The sequence below is a fragment of the Equus przewalskii genome, chromosome 23, assembly GCF_037783145.1.
Source record: "Equus przewalskii isolate Varuska chromosome 23, EquPr2, whole genome shotgun sequence".
Taxonomy (NCBI): domain Eukaryota; kingdom Metazoa; phylum Chordata; class Mammalia; order Perissodactyla; family Equidae; genus Equus; species Equus przewalskii.
The window spans coordinates 13,394,559-13,407,242 of NC_091853.1; the positions used below are offsets into that span (position 1 = coordinate 13,394,559).

At 38.1% G+C, this 12,684-nt stretch overlaps 1 protein-coding gene across 16 annotated transcripts in view; it reads left to right on the top strand.

The window, feature by feature from the left end:
- TDRD5 (tudor domain containing 5) overlaps positions 1–12,684 on the top strand; it is an 82,805-nt gene that overhangs the window by 53,291 nt on the left and 16,830 nt on the right. For all 16 annotated transcript variants that reach the window (XM_008543525.2, XM_070591707.1, XM_070591712.1 and 13 more), the window contains 2 exons: positions 4,928–5,110; positions 5,855–5,998. In XM_008543525.2, coding sequence (XP_008541747.2) covers positions 4,928–5,110; positions 5,855–5,998 — 327 coding nt within the window. The remainder of the gene's footprint in view (positions 1–4,927; positions 5,111–5,854; positions 5,999–12,684) is intronic.

The window sequence follows — 12,684 nt, forward strand, 5'->3', positions numbered from 1 at the left end:
GATCATGTTTTCTCCTTTATTAATAGGGTGTATTATATTAATTGCTTTTCAAATATTGAGTTAGACTGGCATTCCTGGGATAAACCCCACTTGGTCATGGTTTATTATTCTTTATATATTGCTGGATTCCATTCACTAATATTTTGTTGAAGAGTTTTGCATCTGTTTTCATGAAGGATATTGGACTGTAGTTTTCTTGTACTGTCCTTGCCTGGTTTTAGTTCCTGGGTGAAGCTGGCCTCATAAAATGAGTCCACAAGTGTTCCTCCCTCTTCTGTTTTCTGGAAAAGAGAATGTAGAATTTAATTTATTTCTTTTTTATTTTCTATCTGACATTTTTATTGTGATAACTGAAGATTCGTGTGCAGTTATAAGAAATAATACAGAGATCCCATGTAGTCTTTACCCACTTCCCCTAATGGTCCCACTTTGCAAAACTGTAGTATACTATCACAACCAGGATATTGATATTGATACAGTTGTCCCGCCACGTGCCCAGCTGGGTGAGGGGTGTGGGATAGGTTGCTGAGAGACCAAAGAAAAGACCCAGAGACAGTGAATAAGACATATGGGTTTACTGGGGACTGACTTGCAGGGAAGGTCTAGTGGCACCCAGCTGGACTGGCAACGTGCACCTGCTATCTCCCCCTGAGAGAAGCTCGCTTAAGTAGGCAGAGGAACAAAGGCTGCCTGCTTGTCAACGGGGACTGTCCCTGTGTGACCTGTCTTCCAAGTGCCTGAGCCCTCCTGGAGAGCGTCTGTGTTCCCTCAGACTGCGAGGGTCTCTGTGCTAACTCTCCCCCAAGAAAGCAGCTGGCTTTGCCAAGCCCAGGACTCTTATCATCATGAGTGCTGGCACATAGCCCAGGCAGGGAGCCTCAAGGACACATGGTTTAAAGGGCACGTTGGCTAGTGCCCCTACATTTCACCCCTCATGTGTCCAGGTGGCCCTTACAGTCTCATCGTGCCAGTCTTCCACAGTTTCCCTTGAGCCAGACACAGAGAGGAGCATTGTAGCCAGAGTCCTCCACAGCAATAGAGAGCACAACACGAAAATAAAAGAAGTAGTAAAAAGCAAGGACAGGTTACTTGGCAGGAGGGGAGTAGAAATGGGAAAGTGCACAACGTTCCTCCACTCTTGCAGGGCTCTCCAGACAGAGGCATTGGCAGCTTGGAGACGCCATGGTAACCCCATGGTTGAAGAGAGGCAGCTCGCTGCACACCCAGAAGTTGGAGTGGTTTTGTATGTCAGCAATGGTGCGTGTCCAAGCAGTGAAAAGGTTGGCAGATGTTGTTCTAAGGGCAAAAAGTAAGATGTTTAAAGGGAACTAAAACAGTGAGGTCATAACTGCCTAACAAGACACACCAGAGGGAAAGGATGAATGTACCTTGGGGAACTGAAGTTGTTACTGTGATACCCAATTTTAACTCTCTTCTCCAGGGGGCTGTGAGACCACACCAGTGGGGCACCACCTGCCCATCCCAGGACCAAGTGACTGTGTGGGTCTCAGTAGGGAGCTCTTGTGGCAGAGGAAAAAGCAAGTTGTTTGGAGTGCCCATCTGTGGTTGTAGTGACTCTCCTTGATTAGCTCTTGTCTGTAGATGTACTGTCACATCACGTCCTTTTGTCAGCCTCTGATATGCACTGGGTTGGGTACGCCTCTCACGTTCATTCAGTTGATGTATTACCATTGTTGGGCATCTCGTCTGGTGGGCTTGGATTTCTCAATACATTGCTGAAGGGACTGTAAAATGGTACAGGCACTCTGGAAAACAGGATGATAGTTTCTTCTGAAACTAACCATGAAATTACCATACAGCCGAGCAATTGCACTCCTGGGCATTTATTCCAGAGAACTACATTCACACAACAACCTGTAAGCAGGTGTTCACAGCAGCTTCATTTGCAATAGCTAAAAACTGGAACAGCCTCAATGGGCAAATGGTGAAACACACTGTGACACACACATGCCATGGACTACTACTCAGCAACAAAAGGAACAGACTGTTGATACACGCAGCAACTTGCATGAATCTCCAGGGAATTACACTGAGTGAAAAAAGCCAGTTTCAAAAGGTCACATACTACATGATTTCATTTACATAGCATTTTTAAAATGACAAAATATTATAAATGGAGAACTGATCAGTGGTTGCCAGGGATCAGGGATGGTGAGGAGAGGGCTGGTAGAAGGAAGGTGGGTGTGGCTATAAAAGGGCAGTACAAGGGAACCTTGTGATGATAGATTTATTCATCACCTTGACTACACTGTTGGATACACGAACCTACACATGTCAGTACTGTATTGAACTAAATAACACGCACACACAAATAAGCACAAGTAAAACTGGGGAAATCTGAATAAGAATGGTGGATAGTATAGGGGCACTAGCCTACATGCCCTTTAAACCATGTGTCCTTAAGGCTCCTTGTCTGGGCTATGTGCCAGCACTTATGATGATAACAGTCCTGGGCTTGGCCAACCCAGCTGTCTTCTTGTGGGAGAATTAGCATAGAGACTTTGCAGTCTGAGGGAACAAGGGGGCCCTCCAGGAGGGCTCTGGTTCCTGGAATGTAGGCGTTGTTCGGTAGAATGTTCTATTGATGTCAGTTAGATCCAGTTGATTGGTGTTATCATTCAGTTCTTCTATATCCTTGCTGTCTACTAGTTTATTGATTACTGAGAAGAACGTTGAATTCACCAGCCACAATCTTTATTTTGTCTATTTTCTCCTTTCTTCCAGTCAGCTTTTTTCTTTATCTTGAGGCTCTAGTGTTAGGCGCTATCCATTTAGGATTATGTTTTCTTGGTGAATTGACCCTTTTATCATTATGAGATGTTTTTCTTTATCCATGATTATTTTCTTTGCACTGAAGCCTACATTGTCTGATAGCATTATAGCCACTCCAGCTTTATTTTTTTGAGTGTTTGCATGGTATATCTTCTTCCATCCTTTTACTTCTAACATCCTTATAGTTGAAGTACGTTTCTTGAGAAAACATATAGTTTGGTCATGTTTTTTATCCGTTCTGACAATCTGAGTTGGGTTTTTTTTTCCTGCTTTTTCTCCCCAAATCCTCCTAGTACATAGTTGTATATTTCTTTTAGTTGTGAGTCCTTCTAGTTGTGGCATGTGGGACGCCACCTCAACATGGCCTGAGAAGCAGTGCCATGTCCATGCCCAGGATCCGAACCGGTGAAACCCTGGGCCACTGAAGCAGAGCACGCGGACTTAACCACTTGGCCACGGGGCCGGCCCCTTGCAATCTGAGTTTTAATTACTATGTTTAGACCATTTACCTTTAATATAATTATGGATATGTTTTGATTTTAGGTCTATTACTTTATTATTTTTAAATTTTTATTATATTTTTATTATCGCTATTTGTATAGTTTTTTCACTGGTTACTCTAGGAATTAATCGGTATTTTACCACTTCGAGTGGAAGGTAGATATCTTACCACCGTGTACTCCTTACTGCCTTCCTTTCTGCTGTACTTACGTATAACATCTATATATGTTGAGAATTTATAATGTTGTATTTTTTTGCTTTATACCTTCAAACGTATTCTAAAAAATTCAAGAGGAAAATAATAGTCTGTTCTATTCACCCTGATATTTACTATTTCTGTTGTTCTTCCTTGGTTTCTGATATTCCAGTTTCTTTCTGGTACCATCCCCTTTCTGGCCAAAGAACTTCTTTTAGCAATTCTTTTAGGGCAGGCCAGCTGACGGTGAATTCTTTTAGTTTTATTCATTGAGAGTGAATTTATTCATCTTCATTCTTGAAGAATATTTTTGCTGGATGTAGAATTCTAGATTGCCAGTTCTTTTCTTTCAGCTCTTTAAAAATTTCATTCTTCTTCTTTTTTGCTTTCATTATTTCTGATGCAAAATATGCAGTACTGGAATTGTTCCTCTGTAATAATGTGTCATTTTTCTTTCACTACATTCAAGAAGCTTGTCTTTAGATTTCAACAGATTGATTATAATCAATCTAGGCATGGATTTCTTTGGGTTTATCCTGTTTGAGGTTTGCTAAGCTTTTTGAATCTGTAGGCTTATGTCTTTCACCAAATTTGGAAAGTTTTCAGACATATTTCTTCAAATAATTTTTCTGCACTTCGCTCTTCCTCTTCTCCTTCTGTGACTCCAATGACCCAAATGTTAAAACCTTTTGATATTGTCCCACAGGTCCCTGAGGCTCTGTTTGTTTGTTTATTTTTTTCCCAATTTTTTTCTCTCTATTGTTCAGATTAGATAATTTCTATGGAACTGTCTTCAAGTTCATGCATTCTTTATTCTCATCTCTGCCCTGCTATTGAAAGGAGAGTCAGGAATCTCAATATTCAGTATAGAAACTTTCACTTAATTCCACTCTTTTTATTATGCTTGCTCCACCCTCAGTTCTACCCTCCAGAAGACCCTTTAGTCTTCCTGCAGGAGGAAGAGGCATAGTGTCCCAGGTTCTTGAAATAGGGGAGGGTAACTGGAGATCTGACTGCTGCTTACACAGACTTTCAACCAATGCTCTTATTTTCGTTCCCACTTTACACTCTCACTTCCAAAAACCTCACAGTAGCAATTCCTGAGCTTTTTCAGTATCTGTGGTATCAATTGCGGTTGCTGCTTGCTTTTTTCTGCTACAAGCTCAGGACTCTACTTTCTTAAGACTGCTTAATAAGTTGTCACTTTTCTGTTTTCCTGTATCCAGAATGTAGATAGTATTTTCTCCTCTTCTGTTCTCTTTGACCATACCCCAAATCTCTTTACTTATATTTTAGTGATGTTTCAGAAGGGAATAAATTCTGTATTCAAACTACCGTCTTTACCTAGAATCAGGAAATTTGTAAACCTAAATTTTAAAATCTCGTTTTACAGGAACTGTAAATTAAAGTTTTTCTTTGTCTTCTGATACATTCCAGGATGAGATCCCCACTGGAATGCCATGCCTGGAGTCAGTGACCATAGATGATGATATTTGGGATGAAAACTGGTTGCTTTTGCAGACTAAAATGGGAAACGGAGGTGATGCTGCCTCCCACTTATTTACCTCAGACCTTGATGGGAAGAAGCCATATCCATCCTGTAAAGAAATGCCACCGAAGGTTAGATCCTTGGGGAAACAGAAAGCAAATCACTACTGAAAAAAAGGAAATGTAAATTATCTGAGACTCAGGAAAGCTATACATTCTGGAATTCAAAAGGATTTATCAGACAGTAATTCAGAGGAATGCATTTTTTTCCCCCCAAAAATGGTCGTGGTAGGGAGGGGGGGCAGGATGAAGCAGGAGAGAATAAACAATGTACTTATTGTACCTGTCTACCCTTTCAATCATTGTGATTTTTGTTTTATTCTTGGCACCTAATCAAGGTTTTAGGATCTGTAAATAAACTGTTTTCTCTAATTTTATTTTTGTTGCATTAGCCTTGTAATATAACGTCTGGATCTCTGCAGTAAAAATATTTGCTAATATTGGGCCTGTCTATCTAAAATTTATTTCCCACAATTATTAGAAAGAAGAAATATCTACAGTTAAGTTGCTCCTCACTATTTGTGCCATTTGAATACTGGATGGTCATTAAGAATCATCTGGCCATGAAAACAGTATTGAGGAAAATACTACAGAGTTGTATTTATTTTTATGAGATCCATGTGTTCAAAAGAATTCAAGACGTTGGTTATGGACCGATAAAGCAAGAAGGAAAAGTCACACTGACATAAAAAGTTAATAAATACCTTTTCCTGTGTAATTTGCATTGCCGCCTTGCCTTTACCTTGCCCAAGTTATTTTCTGTTTGGATCATGTGGCACTATATTTCAGTTTATAGTTGCAATTTTTTCTCTCTAGGATTGGTGTTTTTCTATGCCAAAAGATATGTGGGATGATTCATGGCAGCCTTCAGGCCTTGTGAATGGAATGAAAGTAGAAGTTCAAAAATCAGAAGGACTGGGCGCTCGGGAAAACAGTACAGACACAGCCAGGAGTCAGAAGGTGACTGTCTAATGAATGTTGTGACAGGTTCTCATGAGCAAGTGCTTTCATTTCTAGAAAGTAAAATTCTGGTTAATGATCTCTCTCTCAGCATTTGGTAGAATACATATACATAAAATGGAGTTGATTTTTAGATTAATTTCAATTAACTTAATATAGTTATTCATCTCTTCAGAAGAAAATCTCGAAGCTAGAATTAAAATATTGATTAAACTCTATGTTGGGATAGAGAAAATAGTATTTTCATGAGCTCTGTATCTGTCCTATCATCTAGGCCAGGTTTTTTTAATATTGCTTTGGCAGAAAGTACTAACCCTGAAACAAAATCTGTTTCTTTTGTGTTTCTCAAATATATCAAGTGTCCTGAAAACAGCAGCACAATTTGTGTGAAGCATGAAATTTGGCTATCAGGCCTCTGTACTTTTGCGTGTTACATTGAAAATAAAGGAGTCAAATCTAGGAGACTTGTTGAAAAGCAGATTTGTGGAAGATGAACCTTCTGAGTGATATATTTCCTGCAGAATGTGGTTACTTTGTGTGAGAGCACTCAAAGTATGCTGTATTACATAGAATAGTCTGTTCCAGAAATGTAAATTTCTTGAGAGCGTTGATTTAGTTTCAGGATAAAATAGACTTTTATATTTTATTTCTCATGTAGTTTGTTTCTAAGAAATAACAGCTTTATTGAAATACAATTTACATACCATGTAATTCACTTATTTAAAGTGCACAATGCAGATGATTTTTAATATACACAGACTTGTGCAACCATCACTACAATTCATTTTAGAACATTTTCATCACCTCTTCAAAAAAAACTTGGTACCCATGAGCAGTCCCACCCCTTCCCCATCCTCCCACAGTCCTAGGCAACTACTAATCTGCTTTCTGTTTCTATAGGTTTGCCTGTTTGGGGCATGTCATATAATATATGATCATTGTGATTGTGTTGTTTCCTTTGCTGTGCAAGAGATTTTTAGTTTCAAGTAGTCCCACTTGTTTCTTTTTGCTTTTGTTGCTTGTGCTTTTGGTTTCATTTCCAATAAATCATTACCAAGGCCGGTGTCATGAAGCTTTTCCCTTATGTTTTCTTCTAAGAGTTTTACAGTTTCAGGTCTTATGTTCAAGTCTGGAATCCATTTTGAGTCGACTTTTGTCTATAGTGTAAGATAAGGGTCCAGTTTCATTCTTTTTCATGTGGATATCCAGTTTTCCCAATACCATCTGTGGAAGGGACTATCCTTTCTCCATTGTGTACTCTTAGCATCCTTATCAAACATCAGCTGACTGAATGTGTGTGGTTTTATTTCTGGGCTCTTCATTCCATTGCTCTATGTGTCTGTCTTTATGCCAGTACCATAATGTGTTGATTACTATAGTTTTGTAGCATATTTTGAAATCAGGAAGTGTGATCCCTCCAATTTATTTTTTTCTCAATATTGTTTTGGCTTTTTGGGGTCCTTTGTGGTTCCATACAAATTTTAGGGTAAAGTTTATTTTTGTAAAAAATGCCCTTGATGTTTTGATAGGGATTGTATTGAATCTGTAGATCACTTTGGGTAGTATGGACATTTTAATAATATTAATTCTTCCAATCCCTGAACATGGAATGTATTTCCATTTATTTGTGTCTTCTTCCATTTCTTTCATCAGTGTTTTATAATTTTTGGTGTACAGATCTTTTACCTCCTCAGTTAAATTTATTCCTTGTTATTTTATTTTTTTTGATGCTATTGTAAATGGGATTATTTTCTTAATTTCCTTTTTGGATTGTTCATTGTTAGTGTATAGAAATGCAACTGATTTTTGTGTGTTGATTTTTGTATTCTCCAACTTTACTGAATTTGTTGATTAGTTCTAACAATTTACTGGTGGAGACCTTAGGATTTTCTATGTATAAGATTATGTCATCTGCAAACAGAGATAATTTTACTTTTTCCTTTCCAATATGGATGCCTTTTATTTCTTTTTCTTGCCTAGTTGCTCTAGCTATGACTTCTAGTACTATGTTGAATAGATGTGGTGAGAGTGAGCATCCTTACCTTGTTCTTGATTTTAGAGGAAAAGCTTTCAGTTTTTCACCATTGAATGTGATGTTAGTGGTAGGCTTTTCTCATATGGCCTTTATTATTTTGAGGTAATTTTCTTTGTATTCCTAGTTTGTTGAGAATTTTTATCATGAAAAGGTATTGAAATTTGTCAAATGCTTTTTTCTGCATCTATTGAGATGATTGTGTGATTTTTTTTATCCTTCATTCTGTTAATGTCATGTGTCACATTAATTGATTTTTATATGTTGAACCATCCTTGCATCTCAGGGATAAATCTCACTTGGTGTATGATTATTTTAATGTGCTGTTGTATTGGGATTTCTAGTATTTTGTTGAGAATTTTTGTGTCTGTGTTCATCAAAGATAACGGCCTGTAGTTTTCCTTTCTTGTAGTGTTCCTTTCTTGTAGTGTCTTTGTCTCGCTTTGGTATCAGGGTAATGCTGGCTTCATAAAATGAACTTGGGAATGTTTCTTCTCTTCAGTTTTTTGGAAGAATTTGAGAAGGATTGGTATTAATTCTTCTTTACATGTTTGGTAGAATTCACCAGTGAAGCCATCTGATCCTGGGTTTTTCTTTGTTGGGAGGTTTTTGATTACTGATTCAATCTCCTTAGTTGCTATTGGTCTATTCTGATTTTCTGTTTCTTCATGTTTTAGTCTTTGTAGGTTGTCTGTAGGAATTTGTCATTTCTTCCAGGTTATCCAGCTTGTGTATAATTTTTTTGTAGTAGTCTCTTAAGACCCTTTTTATTTCTGTGGCATCAGTTGTAATGTTTCTTCTTTCATTTCTGATTTTATTTATTTTCCTTCATTAGTCAAGCTGAAGGTTTGTCAATTTTGTTTATATTTTCAAAAAACCAACTCTTCGTTCCATTGATTTTTTTTTTCTATTCTCCGTTTCATTTATTTCTGCTCTAATTTTTATTTCCTTCCTTCTGCTAATTTTGGACTTAGTTTGTTCTTTTTATAGTTCCTTAAGGTGTTAAGTTAGGCTGTTTATTTGAGATCTTTCTTCTTTTTTTATCTAGGCATTAATCACTATAAATGTCCCTCTTCAGCTTTTGGTACATCCCATAAATTCTGATATGCTGTGGTTTCATTTTTATTTGTCTCAAGATATTTTCTAATTTTCCTTAATTTATTTTTGGGACCCAGTGGTGGTTCAGGACTGTGTTTAATTTCCCAGATTTCTGAATTTAATCTTTATTTTTGATGGATATTTTCCCTGAGTGTCGAATTTTAGGTTGGCACTTTTTTCTTTCAACTCTTTGAAGATGTTATTCTATTTTGTCCTGGCTTCTGTTAAATTGTCAGCTGTCTGTTAGCATTGCTCCTCTGAGGGTAATGTCTTTTTCTCCTCTGGCTTCTTTTAAGATTTTTCTGTCTTTTGCTTTCAGCTCTTTGATAATTATATATTGAGATGTTATGTCCTTTGGGTTTACCCTGCTTATGGTTCACTGAGCTTCTTGAATCAGAAGATTGATGCCCTTCATCAGTTTTAGAAAATTCTGGCCCGTTTATCTAAGCAAATATTGTTTTTCCTCATTATCTCTCTCCTTTCCTGCTGGCATTCCACTTATACATATGTTAGAACTTTTGGCTAAGTTCCACATGCCTCATGGGCTCTGTTCTCTTGTTTACTTTCTTTCTTTTGCAGTACCTCAGTTTGGAGATTTTCTGTTGATTTTTCCAGTGCACTAATCCTGTCTTTTACAGGATCTAGTTTGCTGTCAAACCTGCTCATTGAGTTCTTAATTTAAAACATATTATTTTTTCAGTTCTAGAATGTCCATTTAATTCTTTTTTATAGATTTAAATTCTGTTCAAATTCTCCATATTTTTATGAGTTTTGCCTGTCACTTCCTCTACTTTCTTGAACATGTTAATCATAGTTATTTTAAAGTCTTTTTCAGATAAAGTCAATATCTGAATCAGCTTTGGGTATGTTCTTATTGTCTTTTTTTTTTTTCCTTCCCTAGTTCATCTTGTCATTTGATCCTGTTCTTGGCATGGGCCAGGGAGTGGGGGAGGTGGAGAAAAGGGAAGCGTACCTCATGATTGTTTTTAATTGAATGTTGGACATTATGGATAAAAAGTTACGGAGGTACTGGATGGCTCACCCTCCTCCAGGGAGGGTAAGCTGTCCTGTGCCCAGCAGACACCAGCCACTCACCTTAACACACGCTCTGAGGCTGGTTTTAGGCTTTGTTAGGACTGCTCTATTTCACTTTGTCCTAACTCCTTAGATGTGGCTCCTACTCATAAAGCATGACCTTTTGGGGATCTCAGCTGCAAACCTTGCTGGGGCTCAGACTCCGTCCTCTGGCTCCTCAGCTTTATTGAGATATAATTCACTTTCAATACAGTTCACCTATTTAAAGTGTACATTTCAATGGCTTTTAGTATATTCACTAGCATATTGTGCATCCATCACCACCAGCAGTTTTAGAAAATTTTTATTATCCCAAAAGAAACCCAGCATCCCTTAGCTGTCACCGCCCCCCCAAGGCCCTTATGCCCCCAGGCAGTCACTAATCTACTTTCTGTTTCTATTGATTTGCTTATTCTTAGGGATGTTTTATGTAATTGGAATCGATACAATATGTGGCCTTTTGTGTCTGGCTTCTTAGCATAATCTTCTCAAGTTTCATCATGTAGCATGTATCAGTACTTTATTTCTTTTTATGATTGAATAATACATTGTATGGATAGACCACATTTTGTTTATTCTCAGCTGATGGACAGTTGAGTTGTTTCCAGTTTTTTGCTATTATGAATAATGCTGCTGTGACATTTGTGTAATTTTTTTTTTTAAAGATTGGCACCTGAGCTAACAACTGTTGCCAATCTTTTTTTTTTCTGCTTTTTCTCCCCAAATTCCCCCCAGTACATAGTTGTATATTTTTAGTTGTGAGTCCTTCTAGTTGTGGCATGTGGGATGCCACCTCAGTGTGACCTGACAAGCAGTGCCACGTCCACACCCAGGATCTGAACCAGCAAAACCCCGGGCCCCCAAAGTAGAACACACGAACTTAACCACTCAGCCACAGGGCTGGCCCCTGTGTACATGTTTTTGTGTGGACCTATATTTTGAATTTTATTAGGTATATACCATGGAGTAGAATTGGTGGGCCATTTGGTAACTCTGTTTAATGTTTTGAGGAATTGCCAGACTTTTCCAAGCATCTGCACCATTTTACATTCACTGGCAACATGAGTATTCCAGTTTGTCCACATCTTTGTCAACACTTGTTATTATCTATTTTTTTAATTATAGCCATCTTAGTGGGTGTGCAGTTGCGTGTTATTTTGGTTTGGGGCTGTGCTTTTGATCGCGTATGTTAATGTTTCAGAAATCATGAACTTGTTTCTTGAGCTTCTGCCACTAACCTCTAGTTCCATGAAGGTATATTTTCAGACAACTATGGGGCAGTCGGTCATTGATAACTATGGAGGGATAAATCTGATATAGCAGTGCTTCTCAAACTGTAATGTGCGTACAGATCACCTGAGAATCTTGTGAAAATGCAGGTTCTGATTGAGCAAGTCTAGGAAGGGGACTGAGGTTCTCCATGTCCAGCAGGCTTCCAGGGGATGCTGAAGCTGCTGGTTGGCGTACCACACCTTGAGCAGCAGGGCTAGACCACTCCAGAGGAGGAGACGCTTGCTTTTCAATTAAATGTTTCAATTGACTACAGGTACCTGCTTTCAAAGTGTCCTTCAAATTTAGAAAGCATCCCCCTGTCTTCTTGTTTTTCAGCATGAAAATCTGTCGGAATGTGTCTTAAATATGTTGTAACAGTGAATCTTTCTTCAAAATCATGTTTATGAGGAAAAAAAGAGATAGAGCTTTTAAAAATTTATTTCTGATTTTGATTGTTATTAATCTACTGAAAATAGGCAGCAGGGCATAGAGTAAAAAGCACTTGGTCTGAGAGTTTTATAAACCAGGGCTTAGTCTTTACCACCAACTAAATTTACAGGTTTCAACAAGTTGCCTTTTGGAGCCTCAGTTTGTCCATCTGCAAAGACTGGTTTAGACTAGTGATCTTTAGAACTGTAAAATTTATCATATTAATATTTACTGACTTGTTACTGAAGCTTTATTGAAAGAACTCTCTGGTGCTCAACCTTATTTTAAGTGAGAATAAACTTAAAGGGTAATTAAAGCACACACGTAAGTTGCATAAACCAAGCAAAAATTTGAATCCAGGTCTTTGGTTTCCCAAAGTACCATATTATATGGCCAGTATAGCTATCTGGAATTTTATTTTATGCTGGAGAAGATTCTCCCTGAGCTAACATCTGCTGCCAATCTTCCTCTTTTTTTTTTTGTATGTGTTCCGCCACCACAGCACGAGCGCTGACTGACGGCTGGTGTAGGTCCACACTCAGGAACCGAACCTGGGCCGCCAAAGTGGAGCACATCAAACTTAACCACTAGGCCACCAGGGCTGGCCCTAGCCATCTGGAATTTTAGAGTTTCATTTTTTTCTGTCAAAAAAAGGTTACACATGTAGCCATTTGTATATCACATGATTATATAAGCCACATTCATGCCAGCCATGTTTGAAAGTGAGCAAGATTTTTTGTCACAGGACAAAAGAGGAACACCAGCTAATCTAAAATGTCTA